The following is a 27,533-nucleotide window of genomic DNA, read 5'->3' on the forward strand; positions in this document are numbered from 1 at the left end:
TCCTCCTTTTCTCCAGCTGGATAGCCCATACTTCCTGTTAAAAAAACAAAACAAAACAAAAGCCCCCTCCGTCAAATATTCATAATGAAGAAAGAATTACGCTTCCTTATATGGACTCACGTTGTGGTGATATTGTTCTTAGTCTTCCAAGTTAGGGACTTGATCACTCTTATTTACGATGATACTTTCCAAGACTCGCTATCAAGTGTCGACGTTAATCCCCCAGAAGGCACTGCCAAACTCGAATTAATCCCAAAAATCATCCATCAAACCTATAAGACCGCTGACATCCCTGAAAAATGGAAGGAGGGTCAACAGAGTTGTATTGACTTGCACCCAGATTATCAATATATTTTATGGACAGATGAAATGGCAAGAGAGTTCATCGCTGATAATTATCCTTGGTTCCTCAAAACTTTTGACGGCTACAAATTCCCAATCCAAAGAGCGGATTCCATCCGTTATTTTATCCTCAACCATTTTGGTGGTATCTATATCGATCTTGACGATGGTTGCCAACGTAAATTGGATCCTTTGCTCACAGTTCCTGCGTTTGTTAGAAAAACCGCGCCATCAGGGATATCTAACGATGTCATGGGTAGTGTTCCCCGTCATCCATTTTTCCAAAAAGTTTTGGACAACTTGGAAAAATACAATTATAACTACATTGTACCATACATTACCGTCATGTACACTACTGGTCCTCTTTTCCTTTCAGTTATTTGGAAACGTTATAAGAGATGGGGTGTTCCTGAAGGCGGTGTGGTTAGAATCCTCCAACCAGATGACTACAAGAAGCATCCATACTCATTCTTCAAGATCGCTAAAGGTGATTCCTGGCATCGCGGTGATGCTCAATTCATTAAAAGTCTTGCTGGTCATATCTTTGAATGTGTTGTTGCTGGTACTGCCCTCGTACTTTTCATCTTTTATTTGGAATACAAACTTTATGTGTGGCTTCAAAATGGTAACTATGTGAAGATCAGAAATCTGATTTGCCGTGTTTTGCATTTGTCAATCAAAGATGAAGACTCTGAGATCCCTTACTTTGTTATTGCTGATTCTAGCGAAGCAAATATTCATCGTCGAACACCTTCTGCCACTAATGATAATTCGCGAAACGGGATGTTGAAGCTTGTGGGGCTTCAAGGCAACATTTTGGATCAATTCCTTGGCGGCCGCAAACTTAACCGTAATAGAAAAGACTCTAACATCATTTTGCCAAATGTTGACATTGAGCTTAATTTCACTGATAACTAGTTATTCTTCCCGGGCTGCTCCTTAATTTGCCTACGACACAGATGCTCTCTTGCTTCCTTTATTTTGCTGTCATATTTTCTCTTCGCGACTCATGTTTTAGATCATACAAAACACAGCCTTTCAGAGCGCAACATCAGGGAAACAAGAAGCCATTAAGCTACCAGTCTCGATCAACTTCCGAAAAATGATTTTTGATCTTATAATTTCTCAAGAACGTATATTTTTATCCTTGGCATTGTATTTTCTTTTCTTTTTTGGGCTCCTCTTTTTTTTTTTTTTTTTTTTTTTTTCTCTTGCTGTTCTGTTTGATATCATCTGCTTTTCAAACTGTGATGGTATACTCATTTCATTTCACACTAATCATGCATTCATTATATTATCATGCTTTCATAATTTCAACTTTCGGCACTTCTCAGTTCTTGATTTTCTTATGTCTCTGTTTTTTTTTTTTTTTTTTTTCTGTTGTTGCTGTTGATTAATGAATCAGTTCATTCTGATATGCTAATATTTTCTTCAGTGATATTTTCTTGAATTTCTGTTATACTTTGTTTTTCATTCACCTTTCTTAAACAGTTTTTTTGACGATGTCATGTTCTCATCAGTCAATTCCTACAGATTTTTCCACATTTTCTTTCTTAATCTTCATATCACCCATACTTAATAATACTTTGTTAGTTATTCTCTCGTCCTTCCTTGCTTTATACACACATTTTAACATTTGCCATAGAATATTCTTAGGAATGAGTAATGATAGCTGATTGATGTAAACAAAAAGAGCGTTGCAGTTTACCGGGTAATTTCCCTCCCAAAAAAAAAAAATTCTGACATGCAAACAGTGGAAGGAAAAGAGGCAAAAATTGCAAATCATCATCCATCGGTTGAACAAGTAAACCAATAATTGAAGAATTGCAAATATCATGCAAATTGTTTTTAAGGATTTCTCAAAGAAGAAGCATCCTGTGGATGTGGAGCCTTCTGATACCGTATGTTTCTATCTGCCGAATAGTGTTTTTCATTCCTTAATTTTTTTTTTCTTGTATCAAGTTGATGGATCGTTGATGTCGGTAATTAAAGAAAATGAAAATATACGAAGAGCCGTAAAACAAATATATGGCATTCCCTACTTAAATTCTGGCTGTTTATGGGTTGTTGAAAATAATTGTTTGGTCAAGTAAATACTAACAATTGTGATACAGATTGCTACCGTAAAGGAAAAGCTTGGAGAAGTGCTTGGTGTCGAAACTTCAAGACTCAAGTTTGTATTCAGTGGAAGAGTTTTACAAGATGCCAAGACTGTTGAAGAGTGCAAATTGAAGGATGAAGATCAAGTGATCTATATGGTGTCAAAGGCCAAAGCAAAAGCTGTCGAACCAGCTCCAGCAGCCGCTACTGAATCAGCTCCAGTTGAAGCTTCAGGTCCAACCACCACCTCTACTACAGAACAATCTGCGCCAGCCACTGAATCAACCCCTGCAACAACTGCTCCAACAAATACATCAGGAATCTCAAGTGGTGATTTTGCTGCCGGCTCAGAACGTGAGGCAATGATCAACAATATTATCGAAATGGGCTATGAACGCTCTCAAGTGGAACAAGCCCTTCTTGCTGCTTACAATAACCCAGATCGTGCTGTTGAGTATTTGTTAACTGGTATTCCAGAATCAGCCAGAAGACGTCTAGAAAGACCTACGCCATCAGCTGAAGCTAGTGCTCCTGCTGCTGAAAGTACCACAGAAGATGCTGCTGTTTCCACTGGAAACAGTGGAAACTTGTTTGAACAAGCTGCCGCTATTTCCCAACAGCCTAACCAACAACATTCTGCAGGTGGGGCTCCTGGTGGTGGCGGAAATGAACAATTTTCTCGCTTGAGAGAATTGCTTGCCGAAGATCCAACTATGATGGATACCGTCCTCAACGAAATTGCTCTGAGCAACCCACAATTAGCCGGTTTAATTCAACAGGATCCAGAAGCCTTTGCCCGTTTAATCATGGGTGAAGGAGGTGATGAAGATGCACTTGCTGGTTTTTCTGGTGCTATTGGTGATGAGGCTGATGAGGGAGAAGAAGGATCTATACAAATAGAAATTAGTGAAAGAGATCAAGAAGCTATAAACCGCTTGTGTGAATTAGGATTTGACAGAAACACTGTAATTCAAGTGTATTTTGCTTGTGATAAGAATGAAGAGGCCGCAGCTGACTTATTGTTTAGAGATGTGTAAGTTTGATGCTGGAAGCTACTGCAAATTGTTAGTTCTCACTTTTATCTTTTCATTTTAGTTATTCTAATGTACGTCTGAGTTATTTATTTTTTTTCAATTGTGTCTCTTTTAATCATTGCCATAGCTGCAGTTTCAGAACGCATACATAAGTTTTGAAATAAAAGTAATCAGAATATACACTACAAGGGAAAGTGCAAAGAACCACGGATCATTAAAAGTATATTACATTAAGGTTTATTATATGTACAAAGTGTCCTTCCCCTATTTCTCCATTAACAATCTCCCGTTATCTATTCCAGTATTCTTTTCTGCAATACCCCATAATCTATCCATTTTAATACCACCAATATCATCGGCTACAGTATAAGTTCTTTCAACTCCTTGATCATCAATATGCTGCCATACTGTCGTACCGTACCATGTTTTCTTTAATTTTAAATTGTCCATCTTTACAAGCTCATTGTAACATCTTTTCCCTCCCATCATCATCTTTTCAACAACCAACGTTTCATCCTTGGTCAAATTCTCATAAGTTTGAGGAGTCTGGTCGGTATTATATAATCTGTAAATTCGCGTCACATAATCTTTGGTAAAGTATTGCACAATAGGTAAAGGGAGCACTGAGAGTGCTCCAATAATTGCCGCGGCCTCAAAACTCAAATACAGCCCAGAATCAATCATGTAAGCAGCATAGGTCCCGACAACTGATAACCCTAGAGTAACACGCTTAACAAGTGATACGTAGGACAAACCTGGAGCAGTATAGATTGGGAAATATCCTAGCCTGTAGTTATCTGGCATTGGAGCAGAGAAGAACACCCCAGGGAGACGAACATATGCTCGGCGGTCATTAGCGATGTCTTGGGTTTTGGCATAGGCCGATGATTTTGCAACGGGCAATTCAGGCTCTTTTTCCTGCTGCGAAACTCTAAGGGTGCTGGAAATCCTCGAAGGACCTTTAGAGGAGAAAGATCTTTTAAATGCTGCTAGCATGCCGGCAATGTCTAATCCAAAATCTTACTCGCTATTGTTCAGACGTACATCGATATATCACCACGAGAAGTACAAGAAGAAGAAGAAGAAGAAAAAAAATGGCATCTCGCACACACGGTTTACCCGGTCTCCATCTCCTACTAATTCTTCTATGAGCACGTGACAATATTTTTATTCTCCCCAAAATTTTCCTACTATTTTTTTTTTTTTTTCCTCTTACTTCTTTGATGATGGCAAAAGGATTGTAGTCCAAATTATAGTCAACCACAAGAAGTTCAAAGATTTATAAAATCCAAGAACTTTCACTTTCTAATATTCACTGACCCCAGACACCGTATATCGCTACTTGTCTTTCCCATCGATAATTTGAAAGTTTTTCGTTGCCTACCATGGACGCTGACGCTACCACCAAGTTTGTGCCTGAACATCGTCGTACCAATTTCAAAAACAAGTCAAGATTCACTGCCGATGAATTGAGAAGAAGAAGAGAAACCCAACAAATTGGGCTCAGAAAACAAAAAAGAGATGATGTATTGGCCAAGAGAAGAAATCTTGATGCCGTCAACTTGAATGACGACTCAGATGATGAACACAGTGATGATGATCAAAATTTCTTGCAACACGTAAGTACCCTTTTTTTTTTGAAGATATTATCTTTCTAAGGATGATTAAGAATAAATACCATTAGAATGTTCGAATACTCGGGAAAAAAATGATATTTGCGCTGATCTTCCTTTTTTATTTGCCATACTTTTTAAAAGAAGTAATTAAACTAACTGTTTATCTTTTTAGCTTGAATTCGAATTGCCAAAAATGATGGAAGAGCTCAATTCCGGTGATTTTGATTCTCAATTGCATGCCACTATTAAATTCAGACAAATATTATCCAGAGAACACAACCCACCAATTGACTTGGTTATCAACACTGGGGTGGTTCCAGTTTTGATCAATTTCATGGGTCAAGAACAGCCAGAATTGTTGCAATTGGAAGCCGCTTGGGCTTTGACAAACATTGCTTCTGGTACTTCTGAACAAACCAAGGTTGTCGTTCAGGCTGGAGCTGTTCCACATTTTGTTCAGTTATTGTACTCCCAATCCATCGAAGTCAAGGAACAAGCTATTTGGGCCCTCGGTAATATTGCTGGTGACAGTTCTGTTTACAGAGATTATGTCCTAAACTGTAACGCTATGCCTCCAACTTTATCTTTGTTTGGCTCCCCTAAAATGTCTTTGATTAGAACTGCTACCTGGACCTTATCCAACTTGTGTAGAGGTAAGACCCCTCAACCAGATTGGGAAGTTGTGAGCCCAGCCTTGCCAACCTTGTCCAAATTGATTTATTCTACAGACACAGAGACCTTGATTGATGCCTGTTGGGCTATTAGTTATTTATCTGATGGTCCAGCTGAGGCAATTCAAGCTGTGATTGACGCCAGAATTCCAAGAAGATTGGTGGAATTGTTAGGTCACGAATCCAATTTAGTCAAGACCCCTGCGTTAAGAGCCGTTGGTAATATTGTTACTGGTAATGATAGCCAAACCCAGTACGTCATCAATGCTGGCGTTTTGACTGCTTTGGCTCCTTTGTTGAGTAATCCAAAAGAATCCATCAGAAAAGAAGCTTGCTGGACTATTTCCAATATTACTGCCGGTAATACCGATCAAATTCAAGCTGTTATTGATAGCAACTTGATCCCACCTTTGATCAAAATTTTGGAATCTGGTGAATATAAGACCAAGAAGGAAGCTTGTTGGGCTATTAGCAATGCCTCTTCTGGCGGTTTAACTAAACCTGAACAAATAAGATATTTGGTTCAGCAAGGCTGTATCAAACCATTGTGTGACTTATTGGTTATTGGTGAAAACAAAATTATAGAAGTTGCCTTGGATGCCTTAGAAAACATTTTGAAGATGGGTGAAATTGAAAGAGAACTTAGAGGCGCTACTGTCAATGAAAATGCTATCTTTATTGAAGAAGCTGGTGGTATGGATAAGATCTTTGAATGTCAAAGAAATGAAAACCAAAAAATCTATGAAAAATCCTATAATATTATTGATAAATATTTCAATGATGAAGATGATGACGGTGCCAATGATGAAGAACTCAACCCTGCTGATAACGGTGCTACTTTTGCGTTCGGTGCTCAAGCCGATCAACCACAAGGTGGTTTCCAATTCTGAATTCTAAAGAGTTGTAACTACTTTTTACTCAAATTTTCTGATAGTCTTTTTTCCTTATTGATCTTTGTTAAGAACTCTCTATTTCTCTGCATACGCCTTCACTAAAGATGTTTTTTTTATTTTCTAGCTTTTTGATTGTCTTCCCTTTTTATGTTTTTTTTTTCTCCCTGATTTTATTTGTAAACACATTTTCTTCCCTACATTTTATTATTATTAATATTTTACTTGTGATGAATTTTTTCTTTTTTTTTTTTTGCACTTTTAACTTGTCCTCATTTTATCATTGGTTTCCCTATATGCAACCACCTCCTCATTTCACATTTATTATTATTAATTATTTCATTACTTCCCCTCATATTTTTCCCCTGCAGTTTTTCTCCAGTTTTCTCCTTTCAATTTTTTATTGTTAAATATTATTCCCCTTATACTATTTATTAATCTTTCTTTAATCCTTTTATACCTCCTATTTTCTTTGGAACCCCCTTTATCCTGTACGATGATTTTTCAATTTTGTCATTTTATTGTGACCTTATTATTTTCTTTGCTTGTTTTATTCCATCTGTCCTCTTTTATCTTGTGATGCCACTTTAAATTCATTCAATACGTTGTCGTTTTAGGCAATCACTCATTAAATCAACAAACTGTTTGAAAGGTTTTCAATGTTCGTCTATAAACAATAACATATATGTTATTTTCAAAAAAAAAAAAAAGAAAAAAAAGCATTCAGTATGATTCCTGTTTTCTAATGTCTAATTTTGAGGACTAGTCAGTCCAACTTGGTCATGTCAACATCGCAGATTACCCGCAAGATATGCCCTAAGGAAAACATCAATTTTGTTCTGTAATAATAATACCAGTTGGTTGTCTTTTTATTATTTATATTTTATACCAGCATTAATGAGTACTGGAGCAGAAGTTATCGCCCAATCCCTCAAGAACCTTGGAGTGGAGGTTGTATTTGGGCTTGTGGGAATCCCGGTTATTGAAGAAAGTAGAAAATATTACTTTTTACCTCTTCTCTATTCATGACTTACTAACATTATCGCTGGTTGATTTAGTAGATTGCTGAAGCCACTCAAGCTAAAGGTATTAAATTTATAGGGTTTCGAAATGAACAAGCAGCGTCGTACGCTGCCTCGGTGTATGGTTATTTAACTGGTCGTCCGGGAGTGCTATTGGTGGTGGGAGGTCCGGGGATCATCCACGCCATGGCGGGGATTTTCAATTCTCAGATCAATTGTTGGCCTTTGATGATCCTTGGTGGGTCTGTGGATAACAGTACTAGATATAAGGGTGGGTTCCAAGAGCTTGACCAGCTTGCAGTTGTGAAACAATTCACAAAGTTCCAAGCCCGTCCCAATGGCGGAGAAGACATTGGGAGGTTGATGACTAAAGCCTACCGGTACGCGATGTTTGGTCAGCCAGGTTGTAGCTACATTGATTTCCCAGGGGATTTAATCCAAAAGAAAATGGATCATCACCAAGATCTTGAGGAAATGGGGGAGTTCTTCCAAGAGGTTCCAAAATCGCTTGGTGATCCCAACAAGTTGAGAGATGTGGTGGCTGCTATTAAGACAGCGAAGTTCCCATTGGTGATTATTGGTAAAGGTGCTGCTTATGGTGATGCATCAAAAGAATTGTCGAAGTTTATTGAAAAGCATCAATTGCCATTCATTGCCACCCCGATGGGGAAAGGGGTAGTCAGTGACTATTGCCAGTATAATGTATCATCGGCAAGATCTATGGCATTGAAGATGGCTGATGTGGTTTTGGTATTTGGGGCAAGACTCAATTGGATTTTACATTTTGGTAGCTCTAGGAAGTTCAGTCCTCGTGTAAAATTGATCCAAGTGAACAACCACGCCGAGGAAATTGGTGAAAACTACCAAAATTTGGGAAACATGGGGCTAGGATTGTTGGGAGATATCAAGAAGATCGCGAAGCAATTGCTCGATGATACTGGTTTACAAGACTACAAATTTGGACCTATCCCTGAAGCGATTGTCACAAAAATTCACACCAACAACAGGTTGGTGGCCCTCAAGGAAGATGTCGCTTCTATGAAGAATGGGTATTTAAACTACCATGTTGTGTATAGAGCAATGAGGGAGTTTTTAATAACCAGGAAACTCCAAGACTCGACCATTTTGGTGTCTGAAGGGGCCAACACTATGGATATTTCCCGAGTGTCGTTCCCGATTACCGTTGCCAAACACCGTCTTGATGCTGGCACCAACTCTACCATGGGAGTAGGATTGGGTTATTGTATTGCCTCCAAACTTGCCAAACCTTGGTGCCATGTGTTGGCGATCGAAGGTGATTCGGCATTTGGGTTTTCTGGCATGGAGATTGAAACTGCGGTACGTTATAACTTGCCAATGATAATTGTGGTAATGAACAACAGCGGTATTTATCATGGGAATGTCGAGACGCTGGCAGATGTCAAAAAGCCTATTGAATTATCCAAAGATACAAGATATGACCTTATGGCGGAATCTTTAGGAGCAAAGGGTTACTTTGTCAACACTCTTGCTGAATTGGATGGCGCATTGAATGAATGTTTTGGGATCAATAAGGTCAAAGTGAACTTGATCAATGTGATCATTGAACCGGGTGAACAAAAGAAGGTGGCATTCAACTGGCAGCAAAGCCAACAGGAAGCAAAATTGTGATAGCAGTTCACAAGCGATAGCACCCTTACTTAATTTTCCAACTTAGGATTTGGTTTTTCCATTACGCTTACTTATATAATATTGTTTTCTAATTGATGGTGATTTTCTTTCATGGTGGAGAACATCAGCTATATGACTATTTCTGAGTGTAGTTTTTTCCTTTATAAAGTTGAAACAATTTTGTGAGGAATACATACAAACAAAAAAAAATGTAAAAATCTGATTTATTGACTGACGATCAAATTTTGGTTAATATTATAAGCAAGACTCCATGATTCTCCAGAATAATGTGACCAAAAGCTGCATATAAATACGTCGCAGGGGCGTATTTATTTATTTACATCAATATTTTGCTACTAATTGAAAATAATTGATGAAAAGAGCACTATATAAAATTAATAACAAATTAAATAGCAACTAAGAAGTAATGTGACAAGACCTCCAAACTCCTAATTTATAGAATACGATCAAACAACAAACCAAGAAAAAACTATATTACGCAATAACTTAAAAAAACTAACTGAATAAAAAAAATTAAAATAAAAAAGTCGAAAACAACAAACAGAAAGATCTAAAAAAAAATATATAAATAATAAGAATAAAAAAAACTGGACTTCAAACTAATGAAATATATAAAAACTTCTGCAAGCCAGTACTAAAACCATTCCAAGATGGTGAGAAATGCCTCTTGTTGGGTATATTTATGGTTCAATTAAGCGGCTTTTTCAGAGTTGTCACTCCCATAGTTGTTTTGAAGAGCTTGCTTGGATGGGTCAACTTCACCGTGAAGTTCTTCAGACAAATCTTCCAAGGTCTTACGCTTGGTTTCTGGAACTAACAAGGTGGTGAAGATACCCAACAACATGAACAAGGCAAAGATTTCCATGACGTGTGGCAAGAAACAGTTCTTGTCTTCCTTGGAACAACCGTGGTTAATAAGAGTACCGATACAAGTTTGGGCAATGATGGCACCAACCTTACCAGAGGCAGCACTGATACCATGGGCAGTAGATCTGTATCTGGTTGGGAAACATTCACCAGGAATGATAAAAGTGGTGGTGTTTGGACCAAAGTTTTGGAAAAATTGAGCAATAATATAGAAAGCAAGGAGACCCTTTTCGTGGAGCTTGTGGTAAGCAAAACCGATAATACAGAAAATGATGGTCAACATGATGAAACCCATAAGTTGGATGGATTTACGGCCGACAGTGTCGACGGTGGCGACAGAGAACCAGTAACCTGGGATAGAACCGGCACAGATCAAAACCAAGTTACCAGCAGCGGAGTTGTATAGTTGATGATAGATGTTTTTAGAGGAGGCGAAACCAATAGTTTGCAAAATGGTGGCGGAATTCAAACCAAGACCGTAATAAGCGACATCCAACATGAACCAAGAACCAGCAGTACCCAACAAGATCTTACCGTGCTTCCATTGACTGAAGTGGGAGATGAAATCCTTGAAAGAGGCCTTTGGAATAGAAACAATGACTTCTGGTTGGGTAGCAGTAGCGTTCAATTCTTCAATTTCTTCGGTTTTAGCATTACCATATTTACCGCTGGTGAAGTGAGCAGCATCGGCGGCGGCGGTGTTAATGTTGTTGGTGACGTCAAAAGTGTAACGAGGGGATTCTGGAATAGTCAATCTGAAGTACAAAGCAATGACACCTGGAACACAACCGAAACCGATAATCAATCTCCAGATAGTGTCAAGAGCACGCATACAGTGGTGGTCACATTCGGCGGCAGAGTTGGCGTTAATCAAAGCGTCCTTGTACCCGGCAATAGAAATGATAGCAACAATACCGGCAAACAATTGACCCCACCCTTGATTAGCAAAGACAGCACCCATGATGGCACCTCTCCATTTAGTAGTGGCGAATTCAGAGGTAATGACAGAAGACAAAGGATAATCACCACCAATACCAATACCCATAATGATTCTGAAGAAGGTAAAGATGGCAGCAAAGTTAATAGCAGGAGATTCACCAAGACAACATTGGATAACACAAGCAGAAATCATAACAATCAATTCGGTACCGTAAATCTTCTTACGACCGACAGCGTCACCAAGATAACCAAAGAGAAGTTGACCAATAACAGTACCAACGGAAGTAGAAACCTTAATCAAAGTGCTGGTTGATGCAGGAATCTTGTTGTCCCAATAAACGTAAACCATAGCGGTAAGACCCATGTTGATGGCAAAGATATCATAAGAATCGGTAAGGAAACCAACACCGGCAACACAGATGGCTCTGATGTGGTACCAACCAAAGCTGGCGTTATCAATTTTTTCCAAAGCCAATCTTCTTCTTTCGAGAGGATCGGTGACATGGGCAAAATCGTTGACGAAATTGTGGAAAGCAGCATTACCACCGGAGGTCAAGTTTTCCTTGATAGCCTGTTGGTTTTCTTCAGCCATGATGCTTTTTATATTGATGAGTATCCAAGCAGGGAAGAGTGAATAAGGATAGTAGATGGATAAAGAAGAAAAGGAAGAGTGTACAATGCATTAGGAAATCAAGGGAACCGAGATTATTAAATAGGTTGTGGATTGGTATAACATTGGACTGTGAAGTGACAAGCCGCAGATGAATGAACGTGGGTTGCCCGATAAGGCAGTAGCACACACACACCTTGCCCTGCTGGTGCTGCAGCCTGCCTCGGGTCGCCAGTATAATTGTTTGGCTTGTCACGTGTGACCGTTGGTACAGGTGACATATCGCTGGTAATTGGATGGGATGATAAGTTAACCTGGTTGGGGGGGATAGCTGGATATCTTTTTGCCATATGGTGGAGGGGATGGATATGTTAGTGGCATGGATCCATGTTTTTTTTTTTCAGTGATTTGTTGGTTCTATAGTTAAGATGTTGTTTTTGGTTGGTCACTCAGCGATGGGTTCTTGTGACTGAGAATGATATGATATGATATGTTGTTACGATAGAACAAGAAGAAACGTTTTGCACACGGCAATTTATTTGGAAGCGGTTGGCGAAGAAGCTTCCGCCTAGGCGGCCTGATGTGATATTTTCACATTGGGGCCAAGCACACGAGGGTCATGTAGCTATTTACTGGGGGAAACTTGAGTTACAATACGCGATTAATTCTGATGAACAGGTAACAATAATCATCACTGTTGGTATAAATAGAAATAATAGTTGTAAATCGATAGCCATTATTATTACCATTTCAAAGGGTTCAGTGTTGATGTCTCGATCGACTGGTTTCCCAATTGGGAAGGGGCGTGGGGATGGCTCCAACTCTTTTTTTTTTCCCTTTTTTTCTTTGTTGGTTGGCGTGTTTTGGTGCAACGTGGGGGGGGGGAGTAACAAACGGCCAACCATCATATAATCTGAGACTCACCGTAACATAGCACCCCTACAGTGGGGGGCACCACGCAAATCCAGTTTCTCAATACACCCAGTAAAACAATATAAAAATGGCGATTGTTCTCGTCATTTGCAACGGTTCCAAATTTTGAACGTACTGTGACAGGCGCCTAACGATGCAGAGGGTAACCGAGAAATAAACAGCTGAATAAATAAACAGCGACCCCCTTGGAATCATTCTAAGTACGTGTGGTACCACTCCTGAACTGCTTGTCATATATTATTATTCCTGAGTACTACTGGCAACGGTATGATCAAGAGCAAGTCAGGAAGACAGCGTTACGAGCTTCCGCTAAGCATGAAGGATTTATCTATAAGGGAGTAATGCTAAACCCTTTAACTTCGTTAATTCGTCGTAGCAGAAAAAAATATCTTGATCGACTCCCAGACTCATCATCATGTTGTTGTAATTAATGAGTTCTACCAATGATCAGTTCGATGGGAGAGTTGTCTTGAGCAATCCTGCTAATCTGGGTGATTCTGGTAACTCACACATCACATCCCAACATTATTGTTGTTGCTGTTGTTCTTGTATCAACAATTGTTGTTGAGCACCACCGCGTAGTAGCAGTACTGTACTATATTATCACTGTTGTAGCAAACATCGTCCCTTTGTGTGCGCTGCAAATACTCCGCCCTTTTCTGCGACAGCACAGAAAAAAAGACCTGTCTAGACCGTTTCCTATTGACACGTCACGTGCCAGAGCCCGTACCTAAAGGAAACTTTCCAAAAAAACACCCACTATCAAAAGTCTCCAGGTTAGCTATATGTATATATATATCAACATTCATTTCCCTATTCTCAATCATTCCCTGATTTACCCACAAAAAGAAAAAAGAAAAAAAGGAAAAATCAACTAGAAAAGATAGCATATATTAATAATAATAATAATACTAGGATCCAGTTTTCCTCCATTTTCTCTCCTCTAGTTTTCTTTTCTTGTTGTCCTTCCACATTTAAAACGATTCTTGGCTAAATATAAGATCCCTTAAATCATGTCAAAACGTCTACGTATTGGTCTTTTAGTGGTGGTTGCTCTTTATGGATTATTCTCCATCATCAATTACACAAACTCAAACGACCCCTCAGGAGTATTCTCCCTCCGATATAAATTCAATAAACCTACCGATGAAATCAATTTGAAAACCCATGGCCAAACAAATGACCTTGAAAACCCAAATACTCCAAATGAATTACCAAAAGATGCCTCGCTTAGACAACAGTTGGCGTTTCAATTTCCTTATGAGCCATTGAAACCAATGCCAAAATACATTTGGCAAACCTGGAAAACCGACATCGATGATAAAACCTTCCCTCCTAGTTTCAAACATTATGTCACCGAATGGAAAACTTCTAACCCTCAATTCACTCACAAATTATTACCTGATGCTGCCTGTCATGAATTGATTCGTACTCTTTATCAATCAGTGCCTGATGTGATCAACGCCTATGAATTGATGCCTCATTCGATCCTAAAAGCCGATTTTTTCCGTTATCTAATTCTTTTTGCCAGAGGCGGAGTATATAGCGACGTTGACACTTTTGGTCTCAAAGGCATTGGCAACTGGCCAAGTTTTTCCTCGAACTATGAATTTTTCCAAAACCACAAAAATATCGAACCAAAGGATGTGGGGATAATGATCGGCATTGAGGCTGATCCAGATCGTCCTGATTGGGCTGATTGGTACGCGCGTCGTATCCAATTCTGCCAATGGACCATTCAAGCGAAAAAGGGACATCCATTGTTGGGTAACTTGATCACAAAAATCACGGAAATCACTTTGGATAGAGATGAGAATTCCACCATCAAACTTGCCAACGGCAAAGATGAAGGTGCAGATATTATGAATTGGACTGGCCCAGGGATTTTCACTGACGAAATCTTCAATTATTTGAATAACATTTCCAATCACAATCCAAAAATCCAAATAATTAATGACAACGTCCAAGAAAAACCACCACAAAACGGCTTGGCCGACTCGAAATTGGATGCCATTGAAAACAAGAAGAAAATTAATTGGAAGTTGTTCACTGGTATGGAGGAAATGATTGCCATCGACGATGTGTTGATTTTGCCAATCACCAGCTTTTCCCCAGGGGTGGGACAGATGGGTTCAAAAGATGTTGGGAATATCATGGCTTTTGTCAAGCATATGTTCAAGGGTTCTTGGAAAAACAATAAACAATAAATAATGAATGATATCTGATGAAACATCATATCTGTCTTTTCTATGCCGGCATCCTTTTTATCATCTCTCTTTTTTGAACTAATTTTTTTTTTTCTTTTTGAATTTGTTTTAATACCTTGCATTTACTTATTATACTCTCATATGATATCCAATATTTCGTTCAGTTGTTCGAAGGTCATTCTTGACAGAAACCATCCGTGTTTTTTTTTAGTTTTTTCCTGGTGCACACATCTTGACCTCCATATTCATTTGATATATTGTGTTTGCATTTTTTCATCTCATTAATTCTTTTATTCATTGTCATTTAGTCTTTTGTTTATTGTTCATTTTTGGAAATATTGTTTGTTCTTTTTTTTTTCTCGTTTCATCACACAGAGAAGATATGTTTGAATTGGCAGAAAATTATTTAGAAAAGATCCTAGCTATCTTGAAGGTTATATATAAACAGGATATCAATGTCAAATCATCCTTTTATGCTTGTTGCTTTTTCTTTTTATGCTCTTTTTGCTTGTCTTTATGTCTTTGCCCATATGTGCCTTTTCTATTTATCTTGTGATTTTCATAAATATATGAAATATTCATGTTTCTTTGATTTTCTCCCATTCCAATTTTGTATCAATTCTTCCTACTGAGGTATTTCTTCTATCGCTGATATCGTAGGCCATCACACTTCTCTCTGTTTGACCCAACTGAAATCATACCAATAAGATTTAGAAATATGAAACAAATATTGCCTATTACTTTGAGTTGTAAGGAACAGACCCATTCTGTCTCTTATCATTCATCTTATTAGAAAGATTCTACCTTAGATAAAAACATTTCCAAACATCGATGGAGTTACAAACTACAAAAAATATCGATATGAAAAAACTAAAATATTCTTGAACGAGTTTCTTGGAGTTTAATTCAATTTAGGTGAAATATTTGACCAAAATGTAACCATAATAAGTATTAGAAAAAATAAATAATATTAGAAAAGACAAGAAAAGAAAATCAGATTCCAATAGTGGCAATCGCCATGCTTTGCTCTTTTTCTGCTTCAAGTTTTTCTGCCTCGGTAATCTCGTCATCACTTTCACTATCATTGTCACTATCATTGTCACTATCACTGTCACTTTCGCAGCTGCTGGTATCACTTGGTCCATCCAATTTAACTCTTTGCAAAGCTTGAGGGTCAATTTCCACATCCAAATGCGACTCTGGGTCATCATTGTCAAGAGATTCTAAGTCAAATTCGTATTGTGAATCTTTCTCATTCGGCTTTTCATAAAATAACATAAACACCCCTGGAGTTGATAAAACTTGTTGCTCATCAACAACTTCAACGGTTTCATCAGATATGCGCCACCAAGTGCCACGATATTTACGGAAAGCAATATAATGACCATAATTATGTGTTCCATAGTGCACGATAACCGCTTTCAAATTGTAAACAAGCTCGGGTTTATAGAAACTGGATATCTGCTGTTCCAACTCTTCAATTTTTGAGGAGCTGGAAGGATTACTATTATTGGATCCTTGTTTCATTTGCTTTGCCTCATCATCAACTTTGATGTCTTCGATATCAGATACTGAATCAGCTATTCCGGTAGTTTCTTCAAAAATTTCACTTTCACTACTTTTCAAACTTTCGGTAGCGCTTGGACTGTGCACATCATCCAAATCTTCGCCGACTAGTTTATGCCCCATAGCTTCATATTTCGCCTTTATCAAATCGTCTTGCTTTCTCATTGATAGTCTAGCATCAAGGTTGACATCATCGTAGCTGGCAACATATTTGTTCAAATCTAACTTTGTTGGGAAATCAATAGAGCAATTATTCTTCCTAATGTATCCAGTAGAATAATCAAACACAGATCTATTAATATGCAAAGACAAGTAAGCAGAAGGTTTAGAAATGTAGGCCTGCTTAGATTTTTTCCCCTTTTCTCTAATGTTTTTACTTTTATTAATTTTTGCCACTTCATCGCTGATGATAGGTTTGGCTAATTCTTTTTTAATAGCGTCGATTCTTTCGAGATATTTGGTCTTTAAAAATTCTGGAGTATTTTCAGATTCCAATTCTTTAGTAAGAAACTCAACCACGTATTCAAGACTGCAACGGTCGCACTCCACTCCTTCAATAATCTCTTCACTAATATAGTTAGACAATAAAGAATCCAATTCTATGGACTTGTAAGAAGAGTTTTCTGGAAGCGACAAACTAAGACCGCTGCTGACGGAATAACGTAATCCACCGGTCTCACCACATTTCAAACAACCGATTCTTTCGACAGTCAAACCATCTGCCGGGGTCAAAAACTTATACTTGAAAGCCGTTTGATCGACATTTTCTAATGATGGATCTATTTGGATTGCGGGAATATAAAAGTTCAGAAGCCCATCGACATTACTGTTAAGTTTGTCCAAATCATCTCTTGTAAGGCTAACAGTTTTCTCCTTATTATCACTTGTTTCTGGAGTGATTGTCTTAGAATCTTTTTCTATATTAGATAGAACTAATTGGAAAAACTCCTGGGCATCTTCTTGATTATACCCTAAGAAACTGTGCTTTTCAAAACCGTTGGACATTTTCTTGGCAAGAGGTGCGAGGTTATAATCAGAATTGGTATTCCCGTGCTTCGAATTCAACTTTGTTAACATCATACTCAAAGAGTAGATGAAATGTTTCTTTTTCTCCTCAGACAAGGAGTTGGAAGATGATGATAATCCTAAACGGTTGAACAACGAGCCAGAAGCACTTGATTTTTCATCGGTATTATTGTCAGAGTCATTACTTTCTTCATTAGCTGTTGGCGTATCATTTTGGCTAGTCTCGGTGTAATTATCACTGATACAACGTACTCTTTCATCAAGATATTCGACAAAATCATTGGATGAGGCCAAGCTCTGTATTACACAATTCATAAAGCATGTGTTACCATCATTTATCAACCCTCCAACATTGCCTCCATGTTTCATAGCATGTTTCCCGAGTATTCTTAAATTCAGCTTCTGAAAGGACTTTGTGCGTTTGGAGTACATGGACATTAGGTAATTTTCCTTCAAGTAATCGAGTGCGTTGAAGATAGTGTTGGCAAATCTTGTTAAATATCTCAGGTAGTTTCGTCTATCTTTCCGTTTTGTTGGTTTTTGAACCGCGTAAAGGAGGAATTTTGTCGGGGTATAAAGAAAGAATAGAGACGCACCAATAACTAAGAAAAATTGAAAGTTATCAGGGGTAAACGATGATGAATAGTGTTTGGCCAAATCAATTTTGATGTAATCGAGTAATGATTCTATAAACGATAACATGTAACTATTTCTTCAATAGAGCTTGACAACGAGAGTTCTATTGGTATATTCACTGACTATTATATCGACTTCCTAACTAGAGAGTGAAAGGGGGAGAAAACTTCTTCCTAATCTTCCAGTTGGTGATGTATAAAGCTGAATAAGGAGAGACTGCTGTTTGTAAATCAAAAAAAAAAAAACTCGTAAAAAAAAAAAAAATTTTTGAAGATGATGGTCGGGGCTGCGAACAAGTTACGTAAATCAAAAGTGATCAGAAAGGTTTTTACGAGGCCTGCAATGGTATTATGGGTGCTCACATTAATGGAGGATAAAAAACAAGATTTAAACTGGGAATTGTGATGAGCGGTAAGCGAACTAGATCTCTGGGGTCATTGGTGTCTATGTGTCAGAAACAGGCTCAAGCGAATGCGACCAGTGACAACCTTTTGTAATTCAACATAAAGGTATTTCATAGAACATGTGCTATCAAAGATTGCTTGTAAGTTGTGGTTCCCGTTGTCCATTCATCAATAGTCAATTGAATACCACCAGAGTGGCATGTTCTGACTAGAAGTTTCGACAGGCCGTTGATATTACATGTTGATCTCTGTTCTCATGACAAGTTTAATTTAATCGCCAAAAAATGGGCGTCTTTGGTCCAAAAGATGAAAAGAAATTGGTTTCCCCCCACCTATTCTGATCGGCATTTTGTTTTTTGCGGACTTAGGGGAGTTTGGCTCAATAATCTGGTAAAGTCTGGCGGGGCCTCTGTTTTTTTGCCCCGACAACCTGCAGAATTATACCAGCAGGCTGTGCTTATGGCGTATCCGATCCCAGAAGACGGGAACCAAACATGTGGGTATGGTGGTTGAGCCTTATACTTGTAAAATATATAACCAGGAGTTATATCCTGCTATTTATTTATTATTTTTTTTGCAATAGTATTAGTTGTGTCAATAATCATATATATATCATTTCAGCATCAATTATGGGGCAATATTTTGAGTATCGCCAGCAATGGAACATTGTTAACTACGTTCAATTATTCGTATTCAGTGTCTCTTTGGTATTGACAATGGTGTTGATGGGAGCCAGAAAAACGCAACTCACATATTATAAAGGGAATACTAAGGTCGCGTTCATCCTTGTTTACGAGATTTTGCAAGTTGCTGGTGCTATTCTTGGCTTGGTATTCATGCATTTGAGTAAATTCAATTCTACGATTTACATCATTTGCTACGTCTTTGATTCTGCTGCCATTGGATTTTTGATTCAAGTTGTTTACAGTGGCTTTGAAATGATTCACGCCATATCAGGATCCGACCTCAAAATTTCTGCAGAAAGTAGACTCTTATCCACGCTACTTCTCGCAGGAATGGCCACTTACACAGCAGGCTCTTCAATTTTATCTAACGGTAATGCCGACACCTCTTACTTATTGATGAAAATCGGAGGTTTTTTGTTTTTGGCAGTGACAGTACTCATCTTTTTGAGTCTCGTTCGGCTTAAAACCCAAAGTTCTAATGCATCTGTGTTGTTGTTCCTCACGATTGTTTTCGTAATTGTTCAGATCATCTATTCCTTAATTGTCTCATTCCACAAGGCGATGATTTCCACAGACCAGTCGACCAAATTCATTTCCAAAGACGTTGAGAACAATCCCAAATATTTGTTGTACTTTGGCGATTATAAGTACTATCTTTTCATGTCATTGATGATGTCCATATGTTCTACTTTCACCTTGGTATTTTCCTTTTTCGCGATGACGAATTTTGAAGTCCCAGCAAAAGAAGACGAACTTTCGATGGCCTCTCAAGCTGTCTAGGAATCAGTATTTAACCTTTATATATTATTTATAAGAATATTTTGCACAACAAAATGCAGGTATTTGTGATAAGTTATTTGAGTTGTAATATTATATTTCATTCTCCGAGGTGTCAGAATACCAGAATCGTGGATCATTTAAAATGCATGCTGGGAGATAATGCAGCAGCGGTGTCGGGAAGGGCGTTACCGCTTATCCGATAACAGGCTTATAAGCCAAGACCTGAGTTTTCAATAAACGAAAGACTACACCAATATATCTTTCATTTTGCACCTCAAATCATAACAATCTGGAATCTGGTATAGCTTAGTCAACATAATATCTAGCGAAGTGAAGGTGGATTCACTCAGTGGTATACGGCGGAAAGCATCGGGCATCACGAAAAACTCCGAGGAATTCCGCATGCAGTAAGTCCCGTATATATGGTGTATATTATAAACGTGACTTTTCTTTTTCTTTTTCTTTTTTTTTTTTTTTTTTTCATCAAACAACACACGTCATATGTGGATGAATACACCAATAATGCTTTTTGAATTCCCTAGTTTGGTTGCGTAACCAAGATAAATGTAAGACTAGCCATTAGTAATACGGGTATTTGTGAAAAAAAAAAATATACCAGCTCTCTATTCGATGAGAAATACAATCAAACATCATATTTCACAGTCTGACCCCCCCCCAATTAATTGTCTTCCCCTGCGTGATTTTTTTTTTCAAAACATGGGGTGGAAAGATTATTTTTTTTTGTTTTATCAGTGACTTTGCACACCCCCGATATCCCTAAAACGGACACGATAAAGCCAAAACTGGCGGAATCCATGGTTAACTGGTGATTGTAAATAATTACGGATAATAGTGTACAAGAAATTGTCCGAGGTTACACTCTAAAAGATAATTTTTGTTAAATCTTTGATATTATTATAGTGATAATAATTTTTTTGGGAATAAAAAAGAAAAAAAAGATGAGGTACACAGAATCATGTAAAAAGAGAATATATAGATCCTTAACCAGAGAAGAACTGGAAAAAAGAAAACAAAAACAAAGTGAGCAAACAATAAGATGAAAAAGGATTCGAGAAGATTGTAAAAGAATATTGTAGATGATGATGAGGTAGTTTTGTTGTAGAGTTGGTGGAAAATGGAGAAAAAAACTGCGGCTTTTTCAACAAGTCTTTTTGATTGTTTGAGTAATCAACACAGCAGCAACAACAACGGATTTGATGGAGTGAACCTGGAAATATTAAGATTAAAAATACTGGTATTAGAGAAATTGAAGAAGTGTATGAGGGAAATGATTGAATAAATTGACCGTTTCCAATTCAACCAAAGAAAATAAAAAAAAAAAAAAAAGTGAGGTATTTTTTTTTTGTCAACTCTCAATGACTTCAGTAATAGAACCAAAAAGGACAATGAGGGGAATTTTCTTATTATTGAATTTAGTAAGCTAACAAAGCACCAACAAGGGCAGCAGCACCGAGACCCATACCGTTGTAGTTCTTGTTGGCTTGGTTAGCAGTGGCATCCTTTTGGACGGCAGTAGCAGTACCTTCGGCAGTCTTGTCGAATCTACCGTACTTGTGGGTACCAGTACTGGTGGATTCAGAAGATGCCTTGGTCTTGTCGAATCTACCGTACTTGTGAGTACCAGTGCTGGTGGTGTCAGAAGATGCCTTGGTCTTGTCGAATCTACCGTACTTGTGGGTACCGGTGGTGGTGGTGACGGTAGTGGCAGCGTGGGATGGGCCAATAGTGGTGATGATTTCGATGTTAGAAGCAGCGAGGTCACCGTATTGACTTTGGGCATCAGACAAAGCTAAGGTAGCAATGGCGGTGGAGACTTCTTGGCCAGAAGCGTCGGTGTAAACACTGATAACTTCGGCGGATGGGGTGACAGTGACAGAGACCTCTTCGGTGACGGTAGTGGCGGCCAAGGCGACGGCGGCGATAGACAAAACAGAGTAGGCGAATTGCATTGTTGATAGAGGTTTATTACTGGTGATACTAATGATGGACAATATGTATGGGGAAATGAAAAATGTAAGAAAAAAAGCAGACAAAAGAAAGAAATGGAAATCGAATTTTTTTGTATTTTTTTTTTCCTCCAACTGCAGAATGCTGGAATTTGCGGATGCTCGATTGAGCAATAAAAAACATCCCAGGGGCCTCGTAACCAGGGGTTACGTAGGGTCACGTGGATGAGAAGATAATCAACAGAATAATTATAATTACGTCTCCCTCGGGGAAAACTATGCTGGCACCGATACTCATCATAATGATAGTGGTGTTGTCGCATTACGCTGCTCAACCACACACAGACTATCTATCTATCTATCTATGCTGTTGATATTGCTGTATACTTATTTCTATTTTACGTTGAGATATGGGTGTGTGGTCAGTCAGGGATAACAGCCGCGCTATCCCACCGACCCTCGGGCGGGAGACTATTGTACACGTGACAAAGTATTTTGCAGTCACCTGAAACTTCATGTGCGGGAATATTACGATAATAACCCTGGTGAACCAGCAGCTCTGGCTGCACCAACCAGCTCTGTTTGACCTCCTATTACAAGACATTTAGGGGGAGGGGAACACTGAAATTAACCACTGTAACTTTGAAAATTCCGGTAGTTTTTTTTTTTTCCCCTAATTACGTTTATGGCAAATTATATCCGCATTCTATCAATCACGCATTTTCTTTCACCTAATATGCTATTGTTCCTACAAGAGTATGGCTCTATACTTTTCAATTCAATTATACAACACTCTTTTGTATTTCATTTGTATATTAGTCTAAATAAACATAATCTGCAGGGCATTTCCAGCATGCCCTTATGACTGAAAAAAAAAAAAAAGGAAAACTCCCAAAAGGGTACCCTACTTTGGGGTATAGTGTCAAAACTGACTCCATATTCACACAATCATGACATTGGTTTGCAAACATTAATATATTGTTGTAGTCATTGCCCCACCGGTCTTATTAGCAATACCGTACTCACAAATACCCTTCACAAAATGCTAAGGCATACTATTAAACCCCATAAACTCCTCCCAACTTCTAATATCCTTGCTGTCAATAATCACCGAGGGTACACCAGCTACAAACAAATCACCAGTCTACCCTTAGATGTTGATCATAATACAACCGACCACAATTATATCAAATACCTTGCCCAAAATTTCCCAGAACTTGGTCCGTACCCTACATATTCTAAATATGTCAACCCATTACATTTTTATCAAAATACTGTGATGAACCAATGGAGTTCAAAAAAAGCCCATCCCATCACATTACAACAACTAGCGAATTTCGGGAAAAAATTGAGCAAAGAAAAGGTGCTTTCGTCTGCTAATTTCGTGAGATTAGAAATCGCCATCAGAATTGCTAAAAAATTGAAAGATTTCCAAATTTTACCGTTTGCCGCTATTTCAAACCATCATTTGGTCAGGGTATATGAAAGTTATTACAATATTTTTGAATCGTTTAGAAAGATCAAACCGATCACCAATCTTGAGGAGAACGAAGAGTTTTGCAAAACTTTATCGAGAATGTTGCATGATAATTTATTAAGTTTGCCTCATCTCATCATGGGTTCGTTAGAATGCCGGATTTTAAATTCGATGACTCAAAAAAACTTGGACGAGTTCATGTCAGCCACCCTAAGAGCCAGGGTATCCAGAAGATTGATTTGCGAAGAACATTTGTCGTTGACCGACAAATTTAAGAACTCCAGTAAAAATATCGATATGGATGATTGCATTGGTGATATTTTTTATAAATGTTCGGCCATAGAAAATTTACAATTCTGCGCATCTCGGATCACGGACACTTACAAAGAGGTTGAATTCCTAGAAAAAGATTTCTTGCTCCCAGAATTGATCATCCAAGGTAATGATGTTAAATTTCCATTTATGGTTACCCATTTGCGATACATTTTTGGAGAAATTCTTCGAAATTCTTATGACTCAACGATCAATAATTTTATTTATAATAATGGCGACAAACCGCGAGATTTCTTCCTTAAGAATCGTCCACCACCAATAAAGGTCACCATCATAAACGCCAAGAACTCGATAGAGTTCAGATTCAGTGATCAAGGTGGTGGCCTAAAAGGAATGCCAATCGATAAAATTTGGTCTTTTGGGAAAAATGAACGAATTGCTAGGGAGAGTTTAAGCAATTTTCATAAAATCCCAGGCTTGCAATTAGCAGGAGATTATAGTCCAATGAATTTCGACTCCTCTGATCCGGCGGTGGAGAAAGAATTGGAAGATGAAGTTCCCCATTTGAATATTGACCCAGATGTCGTCGATCATTCTGCAAATAAAGGAGGCCACGAGTTTGTTAAAGCTAATATCCCAAACACTTTACAAAATTTGATCGAACGTCCCTCCAACTTCAAGTTGAATTTAGGATTGGCAATGTGCAAAGTATATGCTGAGTATTGGAATGGTAACATTGTGATGAATTCATTAGAAAACTATGGCACTGACACGCATTTGTCATTACTGAAATTGGAGATGAGCAACCGGTTACAATTGGATAAGGCATAATGATCTTAAGTGTTGGTATTATTTCTCCTTCATTTAGAATTATTAATTTCTGATTGTTTCATTACATTCTTCCACAATTATTTTGATATGTTATATTTCTATCTTCTTTTTTTTTTTTTTTTCTTAGGTTTTTGCTTGGTTTGATTTTGAAATAGACGAAACTTTGTAATTGATTTAGTCAATATTGTAAGATTATAATGAAAAAAAGGGAGCTTGATAGAATTTGCAATGATTATGATTATACTCGTATTAATCACCAAAAATCATTGTGTATGTAGCATAAGTCATACTTAAGGTATCTTAGATACTATTTAGTTATGATCATGATCATCCTAACAATTGCAAATGTTGTTTTGTTTCGAATTCCTGTGTAAAATTTTAAATATGTCTATTAACATGAGAACCAATTTACGGTAGACTTTGTGAAAATAGTGATCCTGATCATAATTGCTTGTCAAAGATCCTCATTGTTATTTAATGTAAATGCTGTGCTACTTTGCTCCCAATAACATCCTATCACAAAAAAAAAAGTTATTACGAAATAGAACAATTCAAAATTATTATTATTACTAACAAAAAATAAAAAGAAAGAAGCGATATCCGATTGATAACATAATTCGTAATTCATAAAAAAGCATACTCGAGATTTAGTCAAGTACTAAGTTTGAAAATCTCATAAAATAAACGCGTAGCTATATAACGCGTCGTCATAAATATATAAAAAAAAAAAGCAACAAAGAAACGCAAACAAATAGAGAAAGTAAAAATAATGGGGCAAAAAATCACCTAGACACAGCATATAATATGGCAATTAAAATGGGTAACTAACATGTAGTTAAATTATCTTCTCGAAGACGGAAAAATTTAAATACGATATCTGAAGTACGGATTTTTGTCTCCCATTTCTGCCAATTGCTTGCCAGAATAATGTTTGTACTTTCCTTCGATTATATCTCTTTCTCTCTTTCTATTGATGAAATAGTAAGTAGTAGCCATGATGGTGGTGGAAATAAGCCCCAACCCTACGAAACCCAAAGCAACTGCATGTCCCAAAATAAAATGAGGTTTGTCTTTGGCTCTGTAGATATTGGAACCAAACGCCCCACCAAGGTTACCAAGACCAATTTGCATTGCCATTCCGATGGCTCTCTTGTAATCCCCGGACAAGTTGTTTGCAAGCCACGCAATAACCGATGGGAATCCGGCGTACATACCTGAAGTGAGAATAAATACCCCAGCATAAATTGCCCCCGGCTTAGTAACTGGGTCAGATCCAATGGCCACAGAGAATCCTACCACCATTAACAACAAACAGCCAATGATGAATGGAGATCGTTTTCCGACACGATCCGCACAATAGGCAGTGATAACCGAAATAATAGAGGCACAAACATAAATTGGAATAGACATCAATTGAGCATGTGCCGAAGTATATCCTAAATTCAAGATGATTGTTGGAAGGAATAAGGAAACACCATAAGTTGGAGCTAGAAAAAAAAAAACAGTTAGTAATCATGATGATCATATGGTACCAATATATATCTGTGAAAATTAAAATGATAATACTCACCAACGATACTATAATAAATAAGAACGTGGCCATAGATTTGCCAATCAAAAAGAGCTTGCTTGAAATATTTCCAACCTTGCTGTTTAACTTCGGCCTCGAAGAAACTTGAGTTGTGATCTTCCATACCTTCTAGAGTGTCGGAGTTGTTATCATGGGCTAGTCTATATAAGACAAATTGACGTTCTTCTTCAGTGAGAAAGCTTGCGGTATCGGGATAATTGTGGATGAAATAGAAGGCAAAAAATGCCACCACAACCGTTAAGATTCCTTCAAGGATGAAAATCCAGCGCCAGCCTTCAAGACCACCAACCCCATCCATCTTGGAAATCCCAAAAGCCAAAATGCCGGAAAACGCCCCGGCAATACTGGCAGCAGAATAGAATAAGGAAACCCGTAATTGATATTCATGACGGCAATACCAAGAAGTTAAATTGTAGGCCACTGCAGGGAAAAGGCCGGCCTCAGCAACCCCTAGGAAGAAACGAGCCCAAAATAGACCCATATAATTTTGCACAATTCCCATTAAAGTCATGACCAACCCCCAGCAAATCATGATAATTGGGATATATAAGGAAGGCTTGGTAAGTTTGAGGATCACATTGGAAGGGACTTCGAATGTCGCGTAACTAATGAAAAAGATTGTAAGACAAATGTTGTATTCATTGCCTTTCAAATTCAAATCATCAGCTAAACCTTCAACTTTGGCATTTCTAGTGATTGTTAATATTATTATGAGAGAACGGAAAGCGAAGACGAATGTTCAAAATATACATACCCAACATTACCTCTGTCAAGATAGGCCAACAAGTAAAGAATAGAAACGAAAGGAAGAATGTGCCAGTCCATTTTACTAAGCACTTTCTTCTCATCGACGTTTGGGAATTTCTCGTTAGGTGGCAATCTGGAAGACACGGTTGATCTTCTGTCGGTGTTTGTGGTAGAGCTGCGCTCTAATTTGTGTTCGTCAAAGGCGTCATGGGCCTTAACCACGAAATCATCTTCTTGTAATGGCATTGTGTGATACCTTGTAGTTATTTGATACTCTTATATATATATATATTTATTTTTTTGAGAGTTTCCACAATGTCTTGTATAAATATATATTATATGCGATGTTGAAGGAAAGTCGACCCCACTCGCATCCCACCCCCACAAACACGTCAAAAAAATAAATAAAAATGAAATTACACTAAGAAAGGAGAGAAAAACAGAGACAAAACATCCGTTGGATAATCTTGGAAAGTGGGGCTCGACCATTTTGGCAGTAATTGTTGAATAGATGACGTATTGTCTGTCGGCTAGAGAAGTTGACTTGACCTTATCGGTGCTTTCTTTAGCCATGCAAGCGGTGCTATTTATTATGTTGTGTACTCTATTGGTGTAAACAACATAATCACAACACCATAGAATGGGAG

The 27,533-nt window shown here is 37.9% G+C and overlaps 12 protein-coding genes across 12 annotated transcripts; 8 read left to right on the forward strand and 4 right to left on the reverse strand. All coding sequences in view use genetic code 12, as the record gives it.

The window, feature by feature from the left end:
- Positions 1-84: 84 nt before the first annotated feature.
- On the forward strand, positions 85-1,260 carry DASC09_047340 (glycosyltransferase family 32 protein; the record flags this gene model as incomplete). The annotated part of the gene is made up of 1 exon (XM_064998333.1): positions 85-1,260. One exon carries the CDS (start codon positions 85-87, stop codon positions 1,258-1,260), a length of 1,176 nt encoding a protein of 391 aa, XP_064854405.1.
- A 917-nt stretch (positions 1,261-2,177) lies between these two features.
- On the forward strand, positions 2,178-3,479 carry RAD23 (Rad23p; the record flags this gene model as incomplete). Its single annotated transcript, XM_064998334.1, has 2 exons — positions 2,178-2,243; positions 2,457-3,479. 2 exons carry the CDS (start codon positions 2,178-2,180, stop codon positions 3,477-3,479), a joined length of 1,089 nt encoding a protein of 362 aa, XP_064854406.1.
- A 261-nt stretch (positions 3,480-3,740) lies between these two features.
- On the reverse strand, positions 3,741-4,472 carry DASC09_047360 (uncharacterized protein; the record flags this gene model as incomplete). Its single annotated transcript, XM_064998335.1, has 1 exon — positions 3,741-4,472. One exon carries the CDS (start codon positions 4,470-4,472, stop codon positions 3,741-3,743), a length of 732 nt encoding a protein of 243 aa, XP_064854407.1.
- A 389-nt stretch (positions 4,473-4,861) lies between these two features.
- On the forward strand, positions 4,862-6,653 carry SRP1 (karyopherin alpha; the record flags this gene model as incomplete). Its single annotated transcript, XM_064998336.1, has 2 exons — positions 4,862-5,095; positions 5,265-6,653. The coding sequence occupies 2 exons, from the start codon at positions 4,862-4,864 to the stop codon at positions 6,651-6,653; spliced, it is 1,623 nt and encodes a 540-aa protein (XP_064854408.1).
- Positions 6,654-7,550: 897 nt separating this feature from the next.
- Positions 7,551-9,325, forward strand: PXP1 (putative indolepyruvate decarboxylase family protein; the record flags this gene model as incomplete). Its single annotated transcript, XM_064998337.1, has 2 exons — positions 7,551-7,644; positions 7,725-9,325. The coding sequence occupies 2 exons, from the start codon at positions 7,551-7,553 to the stop codon at positions 9,323-9,325; spliced, it is 1,695 nt and encodes a 564-aa protein (XP_064854409.1).
- Positions 9,326-10,037: 712 nt separating this feature from the next.
- PHO84 (phosphate transporter PHO84) lies at positions 10,038-11,744 on the reverse strand (the record flags this gene model as incomplete). Its single annotated transcript, XM_064998338.1, has 1 exon — positions 10,038-11,744. The coding sequence occupies one exon, from the start codon at positions 11,742-11,744 to the stop codon at positions 10,038-10,040; it is 1,707 nt and encodes a 568-aa protein (XP_064854410.1).
- Positions 11,745-13,708: 1,964 nt separating this feature from the next.
- Positions 13,709-14,902, forward strand: OCH1 (initiation-specific alpha-1,6-mannosyltransferase; the record flags this gene model as incomplete). The annotated part of the gene is made up of 1 exon (XM_064998339.1): positions 13,709-14,902. One exon carries the CDS (start codon positions 13,709-13,711, stop codon positions 14,900-14,902), a length of 1,194 nt encoding a protein of 397 aa, XP_064854411.1.
- A 993-nt stretch (positions 14,903-15,895) lies between these two features.
- Positions 15,896-18,196, reverse strand: UBP1 (ubiquitin-specific protease UBP1; the record flags this gene model as incomplete). Its single annotated transcript, XM_064998340.1, has 1 exon — positions 15,896-18,196. The coding sequence occupies one exon, from the start codon at positions 18,194-18,196 to the stop codon at positions 15,896-15,898; it is 2,301 nt and encodes a 766-aa protein (XP_064854412.1).
- A 967-nt stretch (positions 18,197-19,163) lies between these two features.
- DASC09_047420 (uncharacterized protein) lies at positions 19,164-20,000 on the forward strand (the record flags this gene model as incomplete). Its single annotated transcript, XM_064998341.1, has 1 exon — positions 19,164-20,000. One exon carries the CDS (start codon positions 19,164-19,166, stop codon positions 19,998-20,000), a length of 837 nt encoding a protein of 278 aa, XP_064854413.1.
- A 1,097-nt stretch (positions 20,001-21,097) lies between these two features.
- Positions 21,098-21,814, forward strand: DASC09_047430 (uncharacterized protein; the record flags this gene model as incomplete). The annotated part of the gene is made up of 2 exons (XM_064998342.1): positions 21,098-21,108; positions 21,469-21,814. The coding sequence occupies 2 exons, from the start codon at positions 21,098-21,100 to the stop codon at positions 21,812-21,814; spliced, it is 357 nt and encodes a 118-aa protein (XP_064854414.1).
- Positions 21,815-23,009: 1,195 nt separating this feature from the next.
- DASC09_047440 (alpha-ketoacid dehydrogenase kinase family protein) lies at positions 23,010-24,548 on the forward strand (the record flags this gene model as incomplete). The annotated part of the gene is made up of 1 exon (XM_064998343.1): positions 23,010-24,548. The coding sequence occupies one exon, from the start codon at positions 23,010-23,012 to the stop codon at positions 24,546-24,548; it is 1,539 nt and encodes a 512-aa protein (XP_064854415.1).
- Positions 24,549-25,412: 864 nt separating this feature from the next.
- Positions 25,413-27,132, reverse strand: DASC09_047450 (Tna1 protein; the record flags this gene model as incomplete). The annotated part of the gene is made up of 3 exons (XM_064998344.1): positions 25,413-26,035; positions 26,119-26,828; positions 26,894-27,132. The coding sequence occupies 3 exons, from the start codon at positions 27,130-27,132 to the stop codon at positions 25,413-25,415; spliced, it is 1,572 nt and encodes a 523-aa protein (XP_064854416.1).
- Positions 27,133-27,533: the final 401 nt, after the last annotated feature.

This window comes from Saccharomycopsis crataegensis, assembly GCF_037102585.1.
Source record: "Saccharomycopsis crataegensis DNA, jcf7180000000084, whole genome shotgun sequence".
Taxonomy (NCBI): Eukaryota; Fungi; Ascomycota; class Saccharomycetes; order Ascoideales; family Saccharomycopsidaceae; genus Saccharomycopsis; species Saccharomycopsis crataegensis.